General features: G+C 45.8%; 1 protein-coding gene across 1 annotated transcript in view; it reads left to right on the forward strand.

Moving 5' to 3' along the window:
- LOC145345623 (dynein axonemal heavy chain 8-like) overlaps window positions 1-26751 on the forward strand; it is a 1557438-nt gene that overhangs the window by 1524366 nt on the left and 6321 nt on the right. Inside the window, exon 94 of the mRNA XM_080193457.1 lies at window positions 6819-6940. Within this exon, the coding sequence (XP_080049583.1) occupies window positions 6819-6940 (122 nt within the window). The remainder of the gene's footprint in view (window positions 1-6818; window positions 6941-26751) is intronic.

Consider the following 26751-nt stretch of genomic DNA (forward strand, 5'->3'; position numbering starts at 1 on the left):
ATAATGTAAGGGGGAGTTATATGATAAAGGGTAAGCCCATAAGGAGTATAGAATCGCAGCGAGACCTGGGGGTGCAAGTGCACAAGTCTTTGAAGGTGGCAGTGCAAGTGAAGAGTGTGGTGAAGAAAGCCTATGGTATGTTAGCCTTTATAGGAAGGGGTATAGAATATAAGAGCTGGAGTCTAATGTTGCAGTTGTACAGAACGTTGGTTAGGCCGCATTTAGAGTACTGCATCCAGTTCTGGTCACCTTACTACCGGAAGGACGTGGAGACTCTGGAGAGAGTGCAGAGGAGGTTTACCAGGATGTTGCCTGGTATGGAAGGACTGGGGTATGAGGAAAGATTGAAGAAATTGGGGCTCTTTTCCCTTGAAAGACGGCGACTGAGGGGGGATCTAATAGAGGAATATAAGATTATGAAGGGTATAGATAGAGTAAACAGAGGTAAGCTATTTCCTATGATAGAGACACGTAGGACAAGGGGCCACGGGCTTAAGGTGAGAGGGGAGAGGTATAACATAGATATTAGAGGGAGGTTTTTCACACAGAGGGTAGTGGGGGTATGGAATGCTCTGCCAAGTAAGGTGGTGGAGGCAAACACGCTAGAGTCATTGAAGAGTAACTTAGGCACATGAGTGGGTTGGAGATGGGTGGATATAGGAGATTGTTTAAATAAGGGTCATTAGCATTGGGGCATCCCTGGTAATGTAAATGGGTGTAGTATGATAATAATGTTTTTTCTCTTTTAATTCACAGGTTTTAAGTCGGTCCACCTCGTGTCCAACGAGGGGCATACACACGATGGGTCGTACTGGGGCTGCTCTTGGTTGTTCGAGATTGGCCTAGTGCTCCATGTCGTTAGTGTGTGCTTAAACTGGACCAGATACTGGGCAAGATGACAGATCAGTGACTATCACTGATTGCTATGCAGACACGTGGATTTGGGCCGGTGTCTGTGGGAGTTTGTGCATTCTCCCCGTGCTTGCATGGGTTTTCTCTGGGTGCTCCGGTTTCCTCCCACACCCCAAAGGTGTGCTGTTAGGCTGATTGGCAGGGATAAATTGTCCCTAAATCAGTTTCCCTCAATGTGGATGGCCATAAAACATTAGACAGGGGTCGTGGGTGGAGAGGGGGACTGGTGGTGTAGAGATGGCGGCGCGGGCTCGTTGGGCCGAAGGGCCTGTTTCCCAGGCTGTTTTTGTTCTTTGTTCTTCCTGCCTTTGGGAAAAGATATTGACTATCTTAACTGATATTAACTGATCTGTGCCCCTCAATATTTTATAGACCTCTATAAGATCACCCCTCAGCCTCCTATACTCCAGAGAAAAAGGTCCCAGTTTAACCATCCTCTCCTTACAACTCAATCCATCAAGTTCCGATAACATCCTAGTAAATATTTTCTGCACTCTTTCTAGTTTAATAATATCCTTTCTCTAATAGGGTGACCAGAATTGCACACAGTATTCCAAGTGTGGCCTTACCAATGTCTCCTACAACTTTAACAAGACGTCCCAACTCCTGTATTCAATGTCCTGACTGACGAAACCAAGCATGCCGAATGCCTTCTTCACCACTCTGTCCACCAGTAACTCCACTTTCAAGGAGCTATGAACATATACTCCTAGATCACTTTATTCTGTAACTCTCCCCAAAACCATTTCATTAACTGAGTAAGTCCTGCCCTTGTTCAATCTACCAAAATGCATCACCTTGCATTTGTCTAAATTAGACTCCATCTGCCATGATCCCACCAATTTTCTATCTGGCCATTAATGTAAGGATAAGGGCCTGGATTTTCCCAAAAAAGTCTAAGTGCTAAATTTTGCTCATAAATGGAGTATCTCCTGCTGTTTTTTTCACGGGATTTTCAAAATAAATCTCCCACAAATGCATCACAGAGGGCCCAAGCAAGATTCATAATGAAAATCTGGGGGCAGGGCCTTTTCCCACTGGAGACGATTCATAGTGCTGAGCTGACCATCGTGCATGCACCAAGATCAGAGCATGCGAAGTAGCCCCCACTGCTGGCCAGCCATTCACGGGCCATAGAAAACATAGAAAAATTCAGCCCTTTGAGCCTGCAGTACCATTCAATATGATCATGGCTGATCATGCACTTTCAGTATCCCATTTCCCTTTCTCTTCATAACACTTGATCCCTTTAGCCACAAGCGCTATGTCCAGCTCCCTCTTGAACATATATAACGAACTGGGCCAAACAGCTTTCTGTGGTAGAGAATTCCACAGGTTCACAACTCTCGCAGTGAAGAAGTTGTTTCTCGTCTCAGTCCGAAACGGCTTACCCCTCATTCATGTAATTGCTACATGGCAGGAGGAGGCTAATCAGTCCATTGAGAGTACACTGACAATAATCCCACCCAGGCTGTATCCCCTTAACACATAAGAACATAAGAAAAAATAAGAACATAAGAAATAGGAGCAGGAGTAGGCCATCCAGCCCCTGGAGCCTGCCCCGCCATTCAATAAGATCATGGCTGATCTGTTGTGTCTCAGTTCCACTTTCCCGTCTTCTCCCCATAACTCTAAATCCCCTTGCCTATCAAAAACCTATCAACCCGCGTCTTAAAAATATTTAGCGAGGCAGCCTCCACCACTTCAACGGGCAGAGAATTCCAGAGATTCACCACCCTTTGAGTGAAGAAGTTCCTCCTCAACTCTATTCTAAACCGCCCCCCCCTTTATCTTGAGGCTGTGCCCTCTAGTCCTGCTGTCCTTTCTGAGCGGGAACAGCCTCTCCACCTCTATCCTATCCATCCCATTCATCATCTTCTATGTCTCAATGAGATCTCCCCTCATTCTTCTAAACTCTAACGAGTACAAGCCTAGTTTATTCAGCCTCTCCTCATAGTTCAACCCCCTCAACTCCGGCATCAGCCTAGTAAACCTCCTCTGCACTCCCTCCAAAGCCAAAATATCCTTGCGTAAGTACGGCGCCCAAAACTGCACACAGTACTCCAGCTGCGGCCTCACCAATGCCCTATACAGCTGCAGCAAGACCTCCCTACTTTTATATTCAATCCCCCTCGCTATGAAGGCCAGCATCCCATTCGCCTTCCTGACCACCTGCTGTACCTGCAGGCTGGGTTTTTGTGACTCATGCACAAGGACCCCGAGGTCCCTCTGCACCGTCGCCTGCTGCAGTTTTTCGCCACGTAAGTAATAGTCCTTCCTACCATTATTCCTACCAAAGTGGACAACTTCACACTTGCCAACATTAAATTCCATTTGCCATTTCCTGGCCCATTCGCCCAGCCTATCTAGATCCTTCTGTAGACTTTCCACACCCTCCGCACAATTTGCCGTTCCACCAATCTTGGTGTCATCAGCAAATTTCGACACCATACACTCGGTTCCCTCCTCTAGATCATCTATATAAATGGTAAATAGCTGAGGCCCCAGCACCGACCCCTGGGGCACTCCACTAGGCACCAACCGCCAATCCGAATAGTACCCATTGACACCCACTCTCTGCCTCCTATTTGACAGCCAATCCCCTATCCACGCTAACGCCCTACCCCCAACTCCATGCCCCCTAACCTTCTGTAACAACCTCTTGTGCGGCACCTTATCAAACGCCTTCTGAAAATCAAGAAACACCACATCCACCGGCTCTCCTCTATCCACCACCCTAGACACATCCTCATAGAATTCCAATAAATTCGTCAGACACGACTTCCCCTTAACGAAACCGTGCTGCGTCTGCTCTATCAAACAATTCCCCTCAAGATGCCTTGCTATTTTCTCCTTGATTACGGATTCAAGCATTTTACCTACAACAGACGTTAAACTAACCGGCCTATAATTCCCCGCCTTTTGCCTGCTACCCTTTTCAAACAACGGCGTAACATTAGCCGTTTTCCAATCTTCCGGCACTTCCCCGGAATCCAGCAAGATTTGGAAAATAATCACCAAGGCATCTACTATTACCTCTGCCATTTCTTTCAGAACCCTTGGATGCATTCCATCCGGTCCTGGGGACTTATCCACAATCAGTCCCTCCAGTCTGTCGAGCGCTGCCTCTCTAGTAACAATAATGTCATTCAGGCTCTCCACTCCTACCATCCTTCCATCGCTAACACCCGGCAAATTATTCACGTCCTCCATGATGACCGAAACAAAAAAGTTATTCAAGGCCTCAGCCATTTCCCCATCCCCCACCACTAAATCCCCCCTCTCATCCTCTAAGGGTCCAACGTTCACCCTAGCCAGCCTCTTCCTTTTTATATATATTTATAAAAACTCTTACCGGAGCACCTGAAGGAAACCCATGCAGACATAGAACATAGAACACAACAGCACAAACAGGCCCTTCGGCCCACAAGTTGCGCCGATCACATCTATACCTACCAAGCCATTGAACTATCTGTAACTCCCAATGCCATCAGATCCCATATACTCATCCAGAAGTCTTTTAAAAGATCCCAGCGAGTTTGCCTCTACCACCACTGACGGCAGCCGATTCCATTCACTCACCACCCTCTGAGTGAAAAACTTACCCCTCTGTACTTGCTTCCCAGCACCTTAAATCTGTGTCCTCTCGTAGCGACCATTTCAGCCCTGGGAAATAGCCTCTGAGAATCCACCCTATCTATTCCTCTCAACATTTTATAAACCTCGATCAGGTTGCCTCTCACCCTTCGTCTCTCCAGGAAGAAGAGACCTAGCTCCCTCAACCTATCTTCATAAGGCATGCCTCCCAATCCAGGCAACATCCTTGTAAATCTCCTCTGTACCCTTTCAATAGCTTCCACATCCTTCCTGTAGTGAGGCGACCAGAACTGAGTGCAGTACTCCAAGTGGGGTCTGACAAGGGTCTTATAACATGGGGAGAACATGCAAACTCCACACAGACAGTGACCTGAGGCCTAAATTAAACCTTGTCCCTGATCCTGTGAGGCAGCACTCTGCCACTTTGCTGCCCTATTTTTAGACTATGACTCCTAGTTCTGCACTTGCTCAATGTCAGGAACGTTCTTCCCACATCATGCCTGCCCAGTTCCATCAGGATTTTATAGAGCAGTGCAGCAGGCTGGAAGAATCACCAACCTTTCCTCATAGCTAATGCCTGCCATGCCAGGCAATACCCTGGTAATAAGTCTGACTCCTCCTTAACCACAATGTCTGCACAGCCCCCTTCTTTTCTGGAAGCAGATACAAAGGCTAGAATTTTCTGGCCTTGCCCCTGCTGTGAAAAGGCTGGAAAATTCTGTCCCAAATAGTTATTGTGAACTATGCCCACATTTTCTGTGTGCTCAGAGGAACCCCGACTTCCAGGTGAAATATATTAAAATTCAGCCCATTATTTCATCTAGTCAATTCGAGCTAGAGGCTGTCAATATAAAAGGCACAAATAAAACCGACTGGGAAATTCAGGAGAACCTAGAGCATCGATAGAATGTGGAACTCACTCACTGCCACAAAAACAGTTGTGATTATGTATTCAGGGGAAAATAGGGATTGGGTGGGTTGTGTGCTTGGCTAAGACACTCTGTCAGAGAGTTGGCCTCCTCTACACTGGGATTCTTTGATATGGTATTTAGCCATCTAAATACTGAGGCTACCAAAGCAAATCAAAGGCTAGAAATCCTGCAGTGAATAACTCACCACCTGACTCCCCAAAGCCTGTCCACCAGTTCCAGGGCACAAGACAGGAGTGTATTGGAATACTCTCGTACATAGCTGTATGAGGCAAGTTTTTTACACAGACTAGTGGGTGTCTGGAGGTAATAGGAATAGATATGATAGTGACTTTTAAGGAGCATATTGCGAGATACATGAATCGGATGGGAATAGCGAGATATGATCCTAGGAAGGGTAGGAGATTTTAGTTCAGATGGGTAGCATGGTCAGCACAGGCTTGGAGGGCTGAAGGGCCTGTTCCTATGCTGTAATTTCCTTTGTTTTTTGTTCTCTTTGCCTGGATGAGTGCAGCTCCAACAACACTCAAGAAACTCAATACCATCCAGGGCAAAGCAGCCCACTTGATTGCTATCCCTTCCACAAATATTCAATCCCTCTATTACCGATGAATAGTGGCAGCTGTGTGTACCATCAACGAGATGTCACTAAAGGACCTGAGACAGCACCTATCAAACCCACAACACTACCATCTAGAATGACAAGAAGAGCAGACATCTGAGAACACCACTACCTGCAGGTTCCCATCCAAGTCATTCACCATCCTGACTTGGAAAATATATCACAATTTCTTCACTGTCACTGGGTCAAAATCCTGGAACTGCCTCCCTAGCAGCGTTATGAGTGTACCTACCCCTCAGGGTACAGCAGTTCAAGAAGGTAGCTCATGGCCGTCTTGTAAAGGGCAAATATGGATTGGCAATAAATGCTTGTCCAGCCAGCAACACCTAGGTCCCATAAATTAATTTTAAAAAGTATATTAGAGAGGAAGGTTTACTAGGATATCTTAATGGTGTTAACTAAAGAGAGACCCATGGCAGAGACCCATTCAGAAAAGAAGTGTAACAATATGACTATTTTTAAGTTCAACACTTAAAGTTAACTGTTTTACACAGAAGTAACCTTTCTTTCCCTGTTAGCTATAGAATATATTTTGCTTCAAAACTTCCAATTTTGAAAGGGAGAGCAAAAAGATCAAATTGTGGTAAACTATTTCACAGACTTTTGTTGTGTAGAGACCAGTTAGGCAGATTGGTCTCTTCCTTTGCTATAAATACATTGTAATACTGTGCAAATTAAAAATGGCTTGAAAGCAAGATATATATTTATTAAATTGCATAGACAAACAATATGATAAACTGTGCTCATTCTGTATACAGGATTCCTAACTGCCATGAGACAGGAAGTAACGCGTGCCCATAAAGGCTGGGCACTGGACAGTGTCACCCTACATAATGAAGTAACAAAACTGATGAGAGAGGAGATCAAAGTACCACCCCCAGTATGTATGCAACAATTTATACTATAGTTACTTCCATGGTCAGAAAGTTGAGTTCAAATTCCAGGGAGAGTTTGGGTTCCCAGCTCCATTGTTTTGTAAGTCTCATCAAATGAGTCCAAACTTCCTATTGTCCTTCATAGAACCATAGAATCTATGGTACGAAAACAGGCCCTTTGGCCCAGACTGGTCCATGCCGACCAAAAAGCCCATCTAAGCTAACCCCATTTGTCTGTATTTGGCCCAAATCCCTCTAAATCTCTCCTATCGATGTATCTGTCTAAATGCCTTTTAAATGTTGTCAGTGTCCTTGCCTCCACTACTTCTTCCGGCAGCTCATTCCACATACATACCACTCTCTGTAAAAAAAAAAGTTGGTCCGTAGGTTTCCATTAATTCTTTCCCTCCTTAACTTAAACCTATGCTCTCTAGTTCTCTATTCCTCAACCCTGGGAAAAAGATAGGGCATTCACCCTATTTATGCCTCTCATGATCTTTTACACCTCCATAAGATCACCATAAGGCCACAAGACAAATGAGCAAAATTAGGCCACTCACCCATCGTGTCTGCTCCACCATTCAATCATGGCTGATATTTTTCTCATCCCCATTCTCCTGCCTTTTCCCCATAACCCCTGACCCCCTTATTAACCAAGAATCTATCTTTCTCTTAAAGACACTCAATGACCTGGCCCCCACAGCCTTCTGCAGCAAAGAGTTCCACAGATTCACTACTCCCTGGCTGAAGAACTTCCTCCTCATCTCTGTTCAAAAGGATTGTCTCTTTAGCCTGAGGTTGTGTCCTCTGGTTCCAGTTTTTCCTACTAGTGGAAACTTCCTCTCCATTACCACTCTATCCAGGCCTCTGGAGTATCATATACATTTCAATAAGATCCTCCCTCATCCTTCTAAACTCCAAAGAGTTCAGACCCAGAGTCCTCAACTGTTCCTTATCTGACAAGCTCTTCATTCCAGAGATCTCCTCTGGACCCTCCAAGGCCAGCACATCCTTCCTTAGATATGGGGCTCACAATACTCCAAATGGAGTCTAACCAGAGCCTATATAGCCTCAGAAGTACATCCCTGCCCTTGTATTCTAGTCCTCTCGATATGAATGCTAACATTGCATTTGCCTTCCTAACTGCCACTGAACCTGCATGTTAACCTTAAGAGAATCTTGAACAATGACTCCCAAGTCTCTTTGTGTTTTTGATTTCCGAAGCATTTTCCCATTTAGAAAATAGCCTATGCCTCCATTCCTCTTTCTAATGTGCATAAGCTCACACTTTTCCACATTGTATTCCTTCTGCCACTTCTTTGCCCACTTTCTAACCTGTCCAAGTCCCTCTGCAGCCCCCCTGCTTCCTCAATACATCTCTCTCTCTACATATCTTTGTATTATCTGCAAACTTAGCAACAGTGCCTTCAGTTCCTTCAGTCTCCGACATCTCAGTCTCCTACACTCCAAAGGAGAAAGGCCTAGCCTGTCCAATCTCTTCCTATAACTCAGTCCCTTGAGTCCTGGCAACATCCTTGTAAATCTCTTCTGCATGCTCTCGAGCTTATTAACATCTTTCCTATAGCAAGGCGACCAAAACTGAACACAATACTCCAGGTGTAGCCTCACGAACGCCTGTATAACTGCAAAATAACTTCTATACCCAATGCCCTGACTGATGGAGGCCACCATGCCAAAACCTTCTTCACTGCCCTATCTACCTGTGATTCCACCGTTAAAAGAACTGTGCACCTGAACTCCAAGGTTCCTATGTTCCATTGTACTCCCTAAGGTCCTACTATTCACTGTGAAAGTCCTATCTTGATTTGACTTTCCAAAATGCAACACTTATCTGTATTGAACTCCATTTGCCATTTCTCTGCCCACTTCACCAGCTGATCAAGATCCTGCTGCAATTTTTGATAACCTTCCTCACTGTCTACAATACCACCATTTTAGCATCATTTGCAAACTTACTGATAGTGCGTCCTACATTCTCATCCAAATCGTTGATATAGATAACACACAGCAGTGGGCCCAGTTCAGACCCCTGAAGCACACCACTAGTCACAGGTCTCCAGTCCAACAAACATCTTTCCATCTGCTTCTTACTACAAAGCCATGCTGATGTTGTCTATATGGATTTCAGTAAGGCGTTTGACAAGGTCCCTCATGGTAGGCTGATAGAAAAGGTGAAGGCTCATGGGATACAAGGCCAGGTATGTAGATGGGTGGAGAACTGGCTTGGGAGGAGGAGACAGCGAGTAGTAGTGGAAGGCTCCTTTTCCAATTGGAGGCCTGTCACCAGTGGTGTGCCGCAGGGCTCGGTACTTGGACCTCTTCTATTTGTGGTATATATTAATGACTTGGAAGAGGGGGTAGGTGGTGTGATCAGCAAATTTGCTGATGACACCAAGATGGTTGGATTGGTGGGTACTGAGGAGCAGTGCCTGGCAATGCAACAGGACATAGACAGGCTGGTAGATTGGGCAGATAGATGGCAAATGGAATTTAATCCGGAGAAATGCGAGGTGATGCACTTTGGCCGGAATAATGTGGAGGGGAGTTATACGATAAAAGGTAGAACTATCCGGAGTATAGATACGCAGAGAGACCTGGGGGTGCAAGTGCATAAGTCCCTGAAGGTGTCGGTACAGGTGCAGAATGTGATGAGGAAAGCGTATGGTATGTTAGCCTTCATAGGAAGAGGTATAGAATATAAGAGTAGGAGTTTGATGTTGCAGTTGTATAGAACATTGGTTAGGCCTCACTTGGAGTACTGTGTCCAGTTCTGGTCGCCGTACTACCGGAAGGATGTAGAGATCCTGGAGAGAGTGCAGAGGAGATTTACCAGGATGTTGCCTGGTATGGAAGGGCTGTCTTACGAGGAAAGATTGGATGAACTTGGGCTGTTTTCCCTTGAGAGACGTCGGCTGAGGGGGGATCTAATAGAGGTTTATAAGATTATGAAGGGGATAGATAGAGTAAATGGTGGTAAGCTTTTTCCGCTACAAGAAATGGATAGAACGAGGGGTCACGGGCTTAGGGTGAGGGGGGCTAGGTATAAGACAAATATTAGAGGGCAGTTTTTCACGCAAAGGGTAGTGGGGGTGTGGAATGCACTGCCGAGTAAGGTGGTGGAAGCAGGCACGCTAGGGTTGTTTAAGAGTCACTTAGACAGCCATATGAGCGGGCTACATATAGGGGGATATAGTAGGCCTTACTGAACATTGTAGGCTTGGGAATACATTTTGCCTCAGGAATGTTACAGTCTTTGCCTGTTTAATAATGAATTTTTTTGTCTCCACAGGCATTTAAGTCCAGCAAGGGGCATGCAGGCGGCAGGTTGTAGTGGGCTGCTCTTGGATGTTGCTTCGGGAGTTGCCTATTGCTTCATGTCGTTAGTGTGCTTAAACTGGACCATCTCGAGGGCAACATGACAGCTCAGAGACTATCTCTGTTGCTGTGCGGACACATGGATTTGGGCCTGTGTCTGTGGGAGTTTGCACGTTCTCCCCGTGGTTGCGTGGGTTTCCTCCGGGTGCTCCGGTTTCCTCCCACATCCCCCAAAGATGTGCTTTTAGGCTGATTGATTGGGTACTAAAATTGTCCCTAAATTGGACCTCCCTGATCCTCGCACGTTAGACGTAGACTAAAATCATGAATAGGTCACTGAGATAGTAGGACGGCGGCGCGGGCTCGTTGGGCCGAAGGGCCTGTTTCCCGTGCTGTGTGCTGTGTTGTGTTGTTGTTGTTGTTCATGCTGACTACTCCTAATCATAGAACATAGAACACTACAGCACAAACAGGCCCTTCGGCCCACGAGTTGCGCCAATCACATCTATACCTACCAAGCCATAGAACTATCTGTCACTTTCAAAGCCATTAGATCCCATATACTCATCCAGAAGTCTTTTAAAAGACCCCAGCGAGTTCGCCTCTACCACCACCAACGGCAGCCGATTCCACTCACTCACTACCCTCTGAGTGAAAAACTTACCCCTAACATCTCCTCTGTACTTGCTTCCCAGCAGCTTAAACCTATGTCCTCTCGTAGCGACCATTTCAGCCCTGTGAAATAGCCTCTGAGAGTCCACCCTATCTATTCCTCTCAACATTTTATAAACCTCTATCAGGTCACCTCTCACCCTTCGTCTCTCCAGGAAGAAGAGACCTAGCTCCCTCAACCTATCCTCATAAGGCATGCCTCCCAATCCAGGCAACATCCTTGTAAATCTCCTCTGCACCCTCTCAATAGCTTCCACATCCTTCCTGTAGTGAGGCGACCAGAACTGCGCACAGTACTCCAAGTGGGGCCTGACAAGGGTCCTATAAAGTTGCAGCATTACCTCCCGACTCCTAAACTCAATCCCTCGATTAATGAAGGCCAGTACACCATACGCCTTCTTGACCACATCCTCCACCTGTGAGGCCGATTTAAGAGTCCTATGGACCCGGACCCCAAGATCCTTCTGCTTTTCAACCCAGCTAAGACTCCTGCCCTTGATAGTGTACTCCTGCATCCCGCTAGTCCTGCCAAAACGGACCACTACACATTTATCCGCTTGAAGGTCACTGACTTCAAACACTGACTTTCCAAATGCCTGTATACCTTATCCCTCAGAATCCTCAGATAAGATAAATCCTCAGACTTACCCACCACAGATGTTAGGCTGACCGTTGTATAATTCCCAAGTTTTTCTTTGCATCCCTTAAATAAGGGCATAATATTTGCTACCCTCCAGTCTTCTGGTACCTCACCCATGGCTAATGATCTTATAAGTATCTCAGCTAGGGCTCCCACAATTTCTTCTCTAGTCTCAAAGAACAGTACAGCACAGGAAACAGGCCCTTCGGCCCTTCAAGCCTGCGCCGCTCATTGGTCCAACTAGACCATTCTTCTGTATCCCTCCATTCCCAGTCTGCTCGTGTGACTATCCAGGTTTGTCTTAAACGATCTCAGCGTGTCCGCCTCCACCACCCTGCTTGGCAGTGCATTCCAGGCCCCCACCACCCTTGTGTAAAATACGTCCCTCTGATATCTGAGTTAAACCTCGCTCCCCTCACCTCGAACCCGTGACCCCTCGTGTTCACCCTATCTATACCCCTCATAATTTTATATACCTCTATTAGTCTCCCCTCATTCTCCGTCTTTCCAGGGAGAACAACCCCACTTTACCCAAGCTCTCCTCATAGCTAAGACCCACCATACCAGGCAACATCCTAATAAACCTTCTCTGCACTCTCTCCAAAGCCTCCACGTCCTTCTGGTAGTGCGGTCTCACGCAGGGTTCTTAGATATACCTGGTCAGGGCCAGGAGATTTAGCCACCTTTATACATTTTAATACATCCATCACCTCCTCTACTGTAATGTGAACTGTCCCCAGTATATCACCACTAAGTTTCCCAGATTCCCATATCTTCATGTCTTTCTCCACGGTAAACACAGAGGAGAAATATTCATTGAGAACCTTGACCATGTCCTGCAGTTCCATACATATATGTTCACTTTGGTCATGAGAGTTTCTATTTTCTCTATAGTCCTTTTTCCTTTAATATGCTTAAAAAAATCCCTTCAGATTCCCCTTAATCCTCTCAGCCAAAGCTACCTCATGCCCTCTTTTTGCCGTCCTAATTTCCGTCTTGAGTATACTCCTGTATCCCCTGTACGTCTCCAGGGAATCCCCTGATTCCAGCTGTTGGTACCTGAGCCATGCCTCCTTCCTTTTCCTGGCCAAAACCTCAATGTTTTATTATCCAGGGTCGCCTACTCGTGCCAGCTTTGCCCTTCACCCTAACAGGTCCTTGTTTTTTCTTCCATGAGATGGGATTTGATTTGATTTGATTTATTATTGTCACATATGTTAGTGTACAGTGAAAAGAATTGTTTCTTGCCTGCTATACAGGCAAAATATGCTGTTTATACAGAAGGAAATGAGAGTACAGAATGTAGTGTTACAGTCATAGCTAGGGTGTAGAGAAACATCAATTTAATGCAAGGTAAGTCCATTCAAAAGTCTAAATGCAGCAGAGAAGCAGCTGTTCTTAAGATGGTTGGTACGTGACCTCAGACTTTTGTATCCTTTTCCCAAAGGAAGAAGGTGGAAGAGAGAATGTCGGGGGTGCATGGGGTTCATAATTATGCTGGCTGCTTTGCCATGGCAATGGGAATTGTAGACAGAATCAGTGGATAAGAGGCTGGTTTGCGTTATTGATTGGGCTACATTTATGACCTTTTGTAGATTCTTGCAGTTTTGGACAGAGCAGGAGTCATACCAAGCTGTGATAGAACCAGAAAGAATGCTTTCTGTGGTGCATCTGTAAAAGTTGGTGAGAGTCGTAGCTGACATGCCAAATTTCCTTAGTCTTTTGCTAAAGTAGAGGCGTTGGTGGGTTTTCTTAACTACACTGTCAGCATGGGGGGATCAGGACAGGTTGTTGGTGATCTGGATACCCAAAAACTTGAAGCTCTCGACCCTTTCTACTTCATCCCCATTGATGTAGACAGGGGCACGTTCTCCTTTACGCTTCCTGAAGTCGATGATAATCTCTTACATTTTGTTGACGTTGAGGGAATGATTATTGTTGCTGCACCAGTTCACCAGATTCTGTATTTCATTCCTGTACTCTGTCTCGTCATTGTTTGAGATCTGACCCACTGCGGTGGTGTCATCAGCAAACTTGAAAATCGAATTGGAGGGGAATTTGATCACAGTTATATAAGTATATTTGGGGGCTAAGAACACAGCCCTGTGGTGCACCAGTGTTGGAGATGGTCGTGGAGAAGGTGTTGTTACCTATCCTTACTGATTGTGGTCTGTGAGTTAGGAAGTTTAGGATTCAGCTGCAGAGAGGTGTTGAGGCCCAACACATGGAGTTTGGAGATGAGTTTCCTGGGAACAATAATGTTGAAGGCTGAGCTGTAATCAATAAATAGGAATCTGGCATAGGTGTCCTCATTATACAAAGAACAAGCAAAGAACAAAATCAGCCCAGGAAACAGGCCCTTCGGCCCAACGAGCCCGCGCCGCCATCTCTACACCACCAGTCCCCCTCTCCACCCACGACCCCTGTCTAATGTTTTATGGCCATCCAGATTGAGGGAAACTAATTTAGGGACAATTTATTCCTGCCAATCAGCCTAACAGCACATCTTTGGGGTGTGGGAGGAAACCGGAGCACCCAGAGAAAACCCATGCAAGCACGGGGAGAATGCGCAAACTCCCACAGACACCGGCCCAAATCCATGTGTCTGCACAGCAATCAGTGATAGTCACTGATCTGTCGTCTTGCCCAGTATCTGGTCCAGTTTAGGCACACACTAATGACATGGAGCACTAGGCCAATCTCAAACAACCAAGAGCAGCCCCAGTACGACCCATCGCGTGTATGCCCCTCGTTGGACACAAGGCAGACCGACTTAAAACCTGTGAATGAAAAGAGAAGAAACAACATTGTTATTGTACCATATCCATTTGCCTTACCAGGGATGCCCCAATGCTAATGACCCTTATTTAAACAATCTCCGATATCCACCCATCTCCAACCCACTCAGGTGCCTGTCTAAGTTACTCTTCAATGACTCTAGCGTGTTTGCCTCCACGACCTTACTTGGCAGAGCATTCCATACCCCCACTACCCTCTGTGTGAAAAACCTCCCTCTAATATCTGTGTTATACCTCTCCCCCCTCACCTTAAGTCCATGGCCCCTTGTCCTGTGTGTCTCTATCACAGGAAATAGCTTACCTCTGTTTACTCTATCTATACCCTTCATAATCTTATATTCCTCTATTAGATCCCCCCTCAGTCACCGTCTTTCAAGGGAAAAAAGCCCCAATTTATTCAATCTTTCCTCATACCCCAGTCCTTCCATACCAGGCAACATCCTGGTAAACCTCCTCTGCACTCTCTCCAGAGTCTCCACGTCCTTCCGGTAGTGAGGCGACCAGAACTGGACGCAGTACTCTAAATGCAGCCTAACCAACGTTCTGTACAACTACAACTTTAGACTCCAGCTCTTATATTCTATACCCCTTCCTATAAAGGCTAACATACCATAGGCTTTCTTCACCACACTCTTCACTTGCACTGCCACCTTCAAAGACTTGTGCACTTGCACCCCCAGGTCTCGTTGCGATTCTATACTCCTTATGGGCTTACCCTTTATCATATAACTCCCCCCTACATTATTCTGGCCAAAATGCACCACCTCACATTTATCCGGATTAAACTCCATTTGCCATGTATCTGCCCAATACACCAGCCTATCAATATCCCGCTGTATTGCCAGACACTGCTCCTCACTGCCCGCCAATCCAGCCATCTTGGTGTCATCAGCAAATTTGCTGATCACACCACCTACTCCCTCTTCCAAATCATTTATATACACTACAAAGAGAAGAGGTCCCAGTACCGAGCCCTGCGGCACACCACTAGTGACAGACCTCCAGCTAAAAAAGGACCCCTCCACTACTACTCTCTGACTCCTCTTTGCAAGCCAGTTCTCTACCCATCTAGATACCTGACCACATATCCCTTGAGCTTTAATCTTCTGTACCAACCTACCATGAGGGACTTTGTCAAATGCCTTACTGAAATCCATATAGACGACATCAACGGCTCGTCCTTCGTCGACCATTTTTGTCACCTCCTCAAAGGATTCTACCAGATTGGTAAGGCAAGACTTCCCCTTTACAAAGCCATGCTGCGTATCTTTAATCAGCTCGCAATGCTCTAAGTGCTCATACATCCTATCCCTAACAATCCTCTCCATCAACTTGCCTACCACTGACGTTAAACTCACCGGCCTATAGTTACTCGGGTTATCCCTCCTACTCTTTTTAAACAACGGTACCACGTGCGCTATCCTCCAGTCCTCTGGGACCTCACCTGTGTCCAAAGAAGAGACAAAGATTTGCGTCAGAGGCCCAGCAATCTCATCTCTCGCCTCCCTAAGCAGCCTAGGATAAATGCCATCGGGCCCCGGAGATTTATCGGTTTTAATGCTACCTAAAAGCCCTAATACTTCTTCCCTCGTAATTGATAGACCTTTCAATTGGTCTACCGCTCCCTCGATGACCGTACCAGACATCAAGCCCCTCTCCTTCGTGAATACCGACGCAAAGTATTCATTCAGGATCTCCCCCATTGCCTCTGCCTCTAAGCACAATTCCCCACGTCTGTCCCTGAGAGGACCGATTTTACCCCTAGCCACCCTTTTGCTCTTAAGATAGGAGTAAAATGCCTTTGGATTCTCCTTAATCCTACCTGCCAAAGCCATCTCATGCCCCCTCTTTGCTCTCCTTACTCCCCTTTTGAGATCCCTCCTACTCTCTCTGTATTCCTCCAACGGTCTCTCCATTCCCAGCTGCTTAGATCTGACATACACCTCTCTTTTCTTCCTAACCAGGTCTTCTATATCTCTAGTAATCCACGGTTCCCTAATCCTACCTTTCCCATCCTTCCTCCTAACCGGCACATGCCTTTCCTGCGCCCATTGCAGTTTTCCCTTGAAAGACTCCCACATGCCTAACGTGGTCTTGCCTTCCAACAGCCTATCCCAGTCTGTATCCCTAAGCTCCTGCCTAATCCGGCTGTATCTAGCCTTTCCCCAATTTAGCACCCTCCCCTTAGGAGAGCTCTCATCTTTTTCCATTCGTATCCTAAAGTAGACAGAGTTGTGGTCACTGTTAGCCACATGTTCACCTATCGCAACCTCAACCACCTGACCCGGCTCATTGCCCAGAACTAAATCCAGTATCGCCCCCTCTCTAGTCAGGCTATCTACATACTGTTGCAAGGATCCTTCCAATACACATCTTACGAATTCCTCCCCGTCCGAACCCCCAGCTCTAGGCACCTTCCAATCCACCCCAGGGAGATTCAAATCTCTCACTGCAACAACCCTACATATGTCCAAAATGTCTCTACATATACCCTCTTCCACTGCCCGTGGGCTATCAGGCGGCCTATAGTACACTCCTAGCATAGTAATGGCCCCCTTCCTATTCCTCAACTCCACTCACAGAGACTCAATTCCCAACCCCTCCATGTTATCCTCCCTCTGCACCGCTGTGATCTGCTCCCTAACTAAGACCGCCACTCCCCCTCCTCTTTTCAACCCTCCCCTATCACGCCTAAAACACTTATACCCTGGAATATTTAGTTGCCAGTCCTGCCCCTCCTTTAACCACGTCTCTGTCACTGCCACCACATCTAAATTCCTTGCGAACATCAAGGCCTTAAGTTCATCCGTCTTTCCCGTCACACTCCTCGCATTAACACAGATGCACTGAAGACCCTCAGGCCCACTCGGATCCTCCTTCTCCTGGGAGATTTTCTGATCATCTAGACTTTCCTTCCCTCTGAGGCTTTCCGGTCTTCCCCTCGTGCCCTTTCCTCCTCAGTCGGTGCCTTACCCCTGATATCTTGAGAGACTACCCCTGGGGTAGCCTTTGGACCATTACTCCTCTTCTTTTTCCCCTTCCTAACTGTAACCACCCCCCCCCGCCAGGCTCTGGGATCCCCTCTTGAATCTGGTATTCATTAATGCCTCATTCTCCCTGACTAAAAATAAACCCTCCAGCCTCAACTCCAGTTGCCTAACCCGAGCCCTCAAACGCTGCAACTCCAGACACTTGGTGCAGATGTGGACTCTCCGGAGATGCTGTGTCTCCAGGAACTCCCACATATTGCACCTTACACAGCTGACACGCCTCCCCATGGTCCCTGCCATTTAATTGACCACCCTTAAACTTATGGACACAAATGGAAAAATTTGACCAGTAACTCACCTTGCCTAAGCCTGCCTCGCCTAAGCCCTGTGAGCCAAAGCCCTTGCAGCACTCACTCAGCACCCGCTTCACTCCGCTTCCTGCTCCCGACGCTGCCCGCTGTCTACTGCGGCCTTGTTTTTGTACTCCCGCGCTCCCTTCCCAACTGCCCTTGCGCCTAGGTCCTGCTACGGAAAGCGCAAACTGCAAAAAAAAACCCTGCGAACCGGCAATGCAATTGAAAACAATCAGTACACTCACAGTTTCGACTCACCAGCCACCAGTACACTGCTCCAGAGAACAATGAGACTGATCCTTGGGTGGGTACCTGTTTTGTACTCCCGCGCTCCCTTCCCAACTGCTCTTGCGCCTAGGTCCTGCTACGGAAAGCGCAAACTGCAAAAAAAACCCCGCAAACCGGCAATGCAATTGAAAACAATCAGTACACATTATCTAGGTGTTCCAGGATTGAGAAATGGCATTTGCTGTGAACCTGTTGCAGCGATAGGCAAACTGTAGTGGATCCAGGTAGTCCGGGACTTGTGCCACAACTAACCTTTCAAAGCATTTCATAATGATGGATGTCAGAGCCATCGGCTGATAGTCATTAAAGCATACTACTTGGTTTTTCTTAGGTACCAGGATGATGGGTGTCTTCTTGAAGCAGATAGGGACCTCAGATTGTTGTAAAGACAGGTTGAAGATGTCTGCGAATATCTCCACCAGCTGATCCGTGCAGGATTTGAGTGCATGTCTGGATACCCCATCCGGGCCAGTTACTTTCTGTGGGTTGACCTTTGAGAAAGCCACTCTGTCATCTGCAATGGTGACCCCCCCAGATACAGTTTCATCCAGGGCTTCCAGGGTGGAGGGCATGCTCTCGCTGACCTCTTGCTCAAAACAGGTATAGAATGCATTGAGCTCATCAGGGAGGGGTGCATTGGAGCTGGCGATTTTACATGCCTTCATCTTGTAACCTATTATGTCTTGCAGACCTTGCCTAGTAGGCAGGGGTCAGTGTAGCTAGCCAGGGATTCTAGCTTGGTCTAGTATTGCTTTCTGGCATCTTTGATGGCTCTCCTTAGACCTGGATTTCAGCAAGTAGTGGATATCCCTGTTCATCCATGGTTTCCAGTTGGGGAACACATGGATTTGTTTCTTTGGCACACAGTCTTCTACACACTTACTAATGAAGTCAGTTCTTTAGTGAGGTGTTGCTGGCTGGGCCAGCATTTTTTGCCCATCCTTAATTGCCCTTGAACTGAGTGGTTTGTTGGATCTTTACAGAGTCAGTCATGTTGCTGTGGATCTGGAGTCACTCATAGGACAGACCAATGATGTTGGATATCCTTCCCTAAAAGGGATTAATTAACCAGCTCTAAGTTTACAACAATCAGGAGAGGGACTTGTTGTCTGGAAGTGTCATGGAGGGAATCGTCGACTCGTTGGAGAAAATCTCCATTTCAAGGGAGGAAGTGTTAGGGTTTTTAGGTAATATTAAAACTGATAAATCTCCGGGGTCTGATGGTATCTATACTAGGCTGCTCAGGGAGAAGAGAGATGAAATTGCTGGGCCTCTGACGCAGATCTTTGTCTCTTCTTTGGACACAGGTGAGGTCCCAGAGGATTGGAGGATAGCGAATGTGGTACTGTTGTTTAAAAAGGGTAGTGGGGAAAACCCGGGTAATTATAGGCCAGTGAACATAAGAACATAAGAACATAAGAAATAGGAGCAGGAGTAGGCCATCTAGCCCCTCGAGTCTGCCCCGCCATTCAATAAGATCATGGTTGATCTGACGTGTGAGAAACACAGCTCACAGTTAAACAATTTAGTCAAGTCAAGTTCTGAAGGAGCAAGATTTTATTTGTCGTTCTTGCAAGACCGGGTGTCTAGTCAAAATAGGCACACCTTACATAGATTTGCAGCACATTTTATACTGTTTTTCAAACATTGTGATGGCTTGTATTGTGTTATTCCCCCTTATTTGGCTGTTAACCTTGTTAACTTTAAACACTGTAAATGGCTTGTATTGTGTCATTCCTTCAATTAACACTCTCTCAACTCCCATTTTGCGCTTAATCTCATCACTGCGGTTATCTGTTTCGTGTAACCTAGTTAACTGTCTGTCATGTGCCTCCCCCTTTCTGTATGCTGCTGAACTCGTCCATCACTGCTGATTGTACTGTTAGCTCTTGCAGCCTTAAAAATTACACTACTTCTCACAATCCCCCCTTTTCTTTTTACTGTCTGTAATTTTTCACTAGCATCCCTTTTTCCAGGTTTAGTCCAGATATGCGCGAGTAGGTTGTTCCAGTTTGGCTAACATACTATTCACTTGCTCGTCCCAATCTTATATAATTTATCCAATCTACGTTCTTATTTATTGTTACCCACCAAAACAAGGATTCAAACCCAGCTGTAATCTGATTTCGAGCTTTAAATTCATCTGGAACTCCCCGAGGCACTCCTATGGGATCCTGATATATCTTTTCATCAAAAGAAATTCCTATCACTGATCTCTTGTTTTTCCTGATCCTTTTGATTTTTCAAATGCCAGGGTAAATGGTATAGCCAATTGGACAATTGCACATGTACCTTTCCACTGAGGGGGTAGAGTTGGCCTCAGTACCCTTCCTCCACAATACCACCATATATCTGCTCTGGGGATTTTCAATGATGAATAGTTCCCTCCCATTCCGTTCTCTGTAATGCTCCTGACCTCTGAGCATGATTCTAACTCCCCCATATTATGAGTTAACTCTGCCCTTTGTCGGTTCATACATGAAGTGTGATTCACAACGGCAGTGAGAAACTGAGGGGGAGTTTTTAAGTTCTTTGCTTCCACAGGAGGGAACATCAGGGATAGGGATGTGCAGTTCGGGTTGCCCCATGCTTCCTTTTCTTGATACAGGGCTAACATGCACTCCATACCTCTTCTGTCGCGTTTCCATCCCAGAGGGAAGGGTACTATTTGGGCCACTGGCTTCCCAGACGCACAGGCATAGCAATTGCTTTTATTTAAGCTTTTTACAGTGTATTTGACCCATTCTACCCAGGCATTAGTCTCCTCATACCCAGTCTCTATTTCAAGGATTTGTTTTAGGTTGTTTACTTCGACCACTCTTACTGCCCTTGGGTCGTTTTGGGGAACCTTATCATTCTAGTCAGGTGTTTTCAAATTTTTATCTACATAGATTCGGAAACAATATTTCAATTTGCTATCTTTTCCTCCCTCCTTTACCCTAATTCCAAATACTGCCTGGTGCAATTGTTGGTCCCTGGTCCAGTTACCTGTAAAGAAGGGCCCACCAGCTATGGAGTACCGGGAGAGGTTCTTAGGATCTAAGACTGGACTGCTTATTTTTTTTTTCAGTCCATTTGGTCCCTATAAGATTGTATTCCTTATCTAGGCATTCTGATCTTGGCTGCATATGTTTCTGATGAAGGGATATTCTGGAAGGGAGTTTACCCCAAGGATCCTTTCCGTCGGCATAAAATTGTAAGGATTCTACCGAATATTTTTGCTGGCTCACCAGATCCCCACATATTACCAAAGAACACAGGTCTGTCTCTACTACCTGTGTTGTAGTGAGATCCAGAACCGTAACTGAGCTCATAGTGTTTCCCTTGTCCTCTTCTAACTTATCTGAATTATATCCCATACTTGTAAGTACTCTCTTGGACAAGAGGAAGGAAAGCATTATCCAGGTTACCCCTTCCATTCTATCCCTTTCTCGTTACCTTTTAGGAGAGAACTTAATTCAAAACAGTTCCTTTCCCGCGCTCACGCCGCAACTAAAAATTGATTATTTGGAGTCTTTTAAATTTCAGCTTCAAAGGTTCTTCAGTCAGTTTGACCATCCACGTGTTGGAATTATCTGGAGGTTTTACCAGTCCCTTGATTATAGTATGATGTGTCCACCCCTTTTCAGCAGTCCTGATTACTGTCTCAGTTGTTAGGAGTGCTTGATATGGTTCCTCCCATTCCGGTTGCAGCTTAGTTTCTTTCCATGACTTTACCAGGACCCGATCTCCTGGTTGAATTGTATGTACCGTGAAGTCGAGGGCTGGAGTCTGCGACAATAATCCTTGTTTCCTAAGGGAAGATATCGAGGAGGACAGGCCCAGTATATATTTCTTTACAAATTGATCATTCATTTCAGGAACCGGTAACTCCCCGACTGCCCCCATATAAGGTAGTCCAAATAGCATTTCATAGGGGGATAAACCCAAATCCTTTCGAGGAGCTGTACAAATACGCAAAAGTGCTTTTGGTAAGCACTTAGTCCAAGGGAGTTTCGTTTCTATTATCAGCTTAGATCCTCTGTCCACTTTAAAACATTAGGTTCTTCTTCTAACAGTTTCAAATATAGTTGTTTAGTTTTCTGTGCGTACCCTTTGATCCACAATCTACAGTATCCTACTAATCCCAAGAACCTCCTAAGTTCCTTTTTAGTCCATAGTATATTTAGATCTAGGATTCCTTGTATTCTTTCTGGATCTATTCTTCTCCTTCCCTCACTGATTAGGTGTCCAAGGTATTTCCCCACCTTTTCTACTTCCTCGTTCCTTCCTTTCAACATACTGATACCCTCGTGTCTTTCCCTCAGTTATTGGTTCCACCCTCTTCCTCACAATCTCATCTACGGCCGCTACCATTATCTTTGCCTTCTGTTTCTCTGTCTCATCTCAGTCAGCTCCTCTTTTTTTTCCCTTTTCTATAAAGATTGGATTCAATCCACGGGGCATTAGGGAAATAAGGGCCTGCATCCTAATTGGTTGTGGGTTTAGGGTTGCTTCTTTTGCTATTTCATTGGTTAGCCTGTCCACGGGCATCTCCTTGATCCTTTGGAATATTAAATGTCCCAAATATAACACCTGTGCTTATCGTCTACTATAAAGAAAAACTTATCCTGTGAGTTCAAGTTCAAAGCTATATCTAATACTATAAATACTTCCTGGGACAATGATAATACCAAAATTTGGCCTTTGAACTCCAGGGCTGGAGTTTTCCCAGTGACACTAGGATCTGATGTCTTTCCCTGGTGTGAAGTATTTAAATTGGTCAATGGATTATTCACTGTTCCTTTCCTCGTTACCGGAGCAAGGTTAAAGACCTTCTCCTCAGTATTAAAGTCACCCCCAGGCGCTGTGAGTTTCATGGTCATACTGCCGGGGTAGGGAGGTGATGTCCCTCTGCAGTAGTCTTCTAACACTTGGTTTTGTTTCTCCAGTTCCCTTACTCTGAATTCTAATTCCTTAATCTTTTTTATCCCCACTCCACTTCTTAGTGGAAGTGACTACTTGTTCAATTAGTCCAGCTAACTGATGTATTAACAATACTGCTATTTTCTTTGTTTGGTTTCTCTTTTCTAACTCTCTAATCTGTGATTCTGACGTTTTAATTTTCTCCTTGTCGTCAGCCCAATATTTTTTTACCCAAGACTGAGATGTGTTCAATTAATCTGGTTTAAACCTGTTCAATTAATTCAAACTAAGAGAATTCCAATTTTCTTAGTTCTGTCCTTTTTTTTTCAATCATTTCCATTGTTGATCTAGTGGGTGAAATGGATCCCACCCCTAGGTCGCTCTTATCACAGTCCGGTGATACCTATCAGGGGTGATCAGTCCCCTCCGTACCACCGCTTACACTCGTGAGCTTACACCTTTAAGCTCACACTATTAAGCCGGCTTTCTTTCTTACTCACGTCTGAACATCACATCCCAGGCATCCTTCTCTAGCCTTTACACCCACTTCAAACTCCTGAGCTTTGCGTAGGGGGGCTACCCCTCTTAACAACTGGTCTAGGGCTAGGTGTAAAGACAGATGCCTCCTTGTCTGTACGTGCTCAGCTCAGACCTCTCACACACACTCACACTTTTTCATCACAGATGAGCACCTACTGTACTTTGATTCACTCCCTTAAATTTGGTAATCTGTTCCGGAGCTCCAGTTGTGGCCATTCAACCGGACCCGTAAACAGATCCCAGGTTTCAGCACCAATCCTTGTAGGTAAAGATACCTCTGAGACTAATTGTGAGTCAAAGTACAGCAGTTTAATTAACTAAAGCCTGATTCAGAAAATCCAAAATAAGATTTATTTTTATCACCATTAAATATCCTCACTAAATCAAGACCCTTGCACCTTCTTACAATTCTGGTACAATAAAACAAAACATCACTTGGAGCACAGATGCACGAAGAAATACTGAAAGCATTCTAATGTGCAATCTACATGTTTAATTATTTCTACAGCTCTGCCTTTGTAACCAACACAGGCAAGTACAAAATCAAATCTACTATGTGCCTAAATGGTTATCTCTCCTCACAACTTTAAGATGCAATATAATGCCACCTTTCCCACTTGGCAGAATTCAAATCTCTGTCCGATCCCTACATAATTTAGTAAACTTAAAAACTTAAAGCAATTCACTTTGATTGGCTATATCTATTACATCACATGAGGGTCTCAATTACACAGTTACACCCTCTCTCTCTCTCTCTCTCTCTCTGTACCATATAGAGTCAGCCTGCTTGTCTCTTTTTAACCCTTTACTGATGGGAGCTCACTGGCCTCTAATAAATTTGACCATGTTTGATTCGGGTGCCTCATGTCGTGACAAATCCCTTTCTCTCTCAAACAGTCATATAGTCATGCACAATTCCAAATACATAACCACTATTAGCGTTCTCCCCGCACCTCAGTAAAAGCCCATGTCAGGGTTCCCAGTTCCACTGACATACTTCTCTCTACCTCTTTCTGCTCAGACCAATTGTAGGTCCATCCCATTCATGCTGATCCATCTATATACTTCGTGACCCATCCACAAACTCCAGTGCCTCTAGGGGCACCTCCCTTATTCGACTTTCCTCTGCTCCCTCATCACATAACCTCCCCCGCAGCCCCTAAATTAACATTATCCAGCAACTTGCATGATCAATTCCTTCCTGGGACGCCGGCTGCTTCTGTCTCACATATTTATTAAGAATCTGACAAACCCAATCCTCAACCGAACCGTACTTTGGCCAGAAGACGGACGGACTCCTGATTGGTTCCTTCACCCAAACAAAACACAATATTTCATCATTGTCGTCTTGTTTTTATCCCTAGTACTAGTGCCCAAACCTTCCAACATCCTTCCCAACGGACTTTCTGGAGGGATGTTCCCTGGGGCCCCACCCTTCTTCCAACATCCGTCCCAAAGGACTTTCTGGAGGGATGTTCCCTGGGGCCCCACCCTTTCTCCGCGGATTCCCAGCACCTTTCCCGGGGGACTTTGTCCTACTACCCCCACTTCCCATGGTTTACCTACCATGACCCGGTCGCCAAGGCAATACTTAAAAGTCACTTTTCTTACCTTGGTCTGTGCGCAGCGTTGCCCGACCACACGACGGTGCCTATCGTTTCCCACTTACTCGTTCAGAACAACTTTCCTAGGATTCTCAACAGTCAGTGGCAGAGAAGTCCACCGATGAACACCTGGGACCATTCAATTTGGAACGGGACGCGTCTTCCCAGTTGTCACCGGCAACCTCCCTACCAGGGATGTTAGGATCCCGGACGAGCCCCCAATTGTGAGAAACACAGCTCACAGTTAAACAATTTAGTCAAGTTCTGAAGGAGCAAGATTTTATTTGTCGTTCTTGCAAGACCGGGTGTCTAGTCAAAATAGGCACACCTTACATAGATTTGCAGCACATTTTATACTGTTTTTCAAACATTGTGATGGCTTGTATTGTGTTATTCCCCCTTATTTGGCTGTTAACCTTGTTAACTTTAAACACTGTAAATGGCTTGTATTGTGTCATTCCTTCAATTAACACTCTCTCAACTCCCATTTTGCGCTTAATCTCATCACTGCGGTTATCTGTTTCGTGTAACCTAGTTAACTGTCTGTCATGTGCCTCCCCCTTTCTGTATGCTGCTGAACTCGTCCATCACTGCTGATTGTACTGTTAGCTCTTGCAGCCTTAAAAATTACACTACTTCTCACAGACGTGGCTCAGTTCCACATTCCCACCCTTTCCCCATAACCCTTAATCCCCTCTCTTATCAAAAACCCATCAACCCGCGTCTTAAAAATATTTAGCGAGGCAGCCTCCACCACTTCAACGGGCAGAGAATTCCAGAGATTCACCACCCTTTGAGTGAAGAAGTTCCTCCTCAACTCCGTTCTAAACCGCCCCCGCTTTATCTTGAGGCTGTGCCCTCTAGTCCTACTGTCCTTTCTGAGCGGGAAGAGCCTCTCCACCTCTATCCTATCCATCCCATTCATCATCTTATATGTCTCAATGAGATCTCCCCTCATTCTTCTAAACTCTAACGAGTACAAGCCTAGTTTATTCAGCCTCTCCTAATAGTTCAACTCCCTCAACTCCAGTATCAGCCTAGTAAACCTCCTCTGCACTCCCTCCAAGGCCAAAATATCCTTGCGTAAGTGCGGCGACCAAACCTGCACACAGTACTCCAGCTGCGGCCTCACCAGTGCACTATACAGCTGCAGCAAGACCTCCCTACTTTTATATTCAATCCCCCTCGCTATGAAGGCCAGCAACTCATTTGCCTTCCTGACCACCTGCTGCACCTGCAGGCTGGGTTTTTGCAACTCATGCACAAGGGCCCCGAGCTCCCTCTGCACCGTAGCATGCTGCAGTTTCTCGCCATGTAAGTAATAGTCCTTCTTACCATTATTCCTACCAAAGTTGACAACCTCACATTTGCCAACATTAAATTCCATTTGCCAGTTCCTGGCCCATTCGCCCAGCCTATCTAGATCCTTCTGCAGACTCTCCACACCCTCCGCACAATTTGCTGTTCCACCAATCTTGGTGTCATCAGCAAATTTCGACACCATACACTCGGTTCCCTCCTCCAGATCATCTATATAAATGGTGAATAGCTGAGGCCCCAGTACCGACCCCTGGGGCACTCCACTAGTCACCAATCTGAATAGTGCCCATTGACCCCCACTCTCTGCCTCCTATCTGACAGCCAATCGTCTATCCACGCTAACACCCTACCCCCAACTCCATGCCCCCTG

Source organism: Carcharhinus amblyrhynchos, chromosome 7 (genome assembly GCF_965287045.1).
Source record: "Carcharhinus amblyrhynchos chromosome 7, sCarAmb.v2.hapA, whole genome shotgun sequence".
NCBI classification, from domain to species: domain Eukaryota; kingdom Metazoa; phylum Chordata; class Chondrichthyes; order Carcharhiniformes; family Carcharhinidae; genus Carcharhinus; species Carcharhinus amblyrhynchos.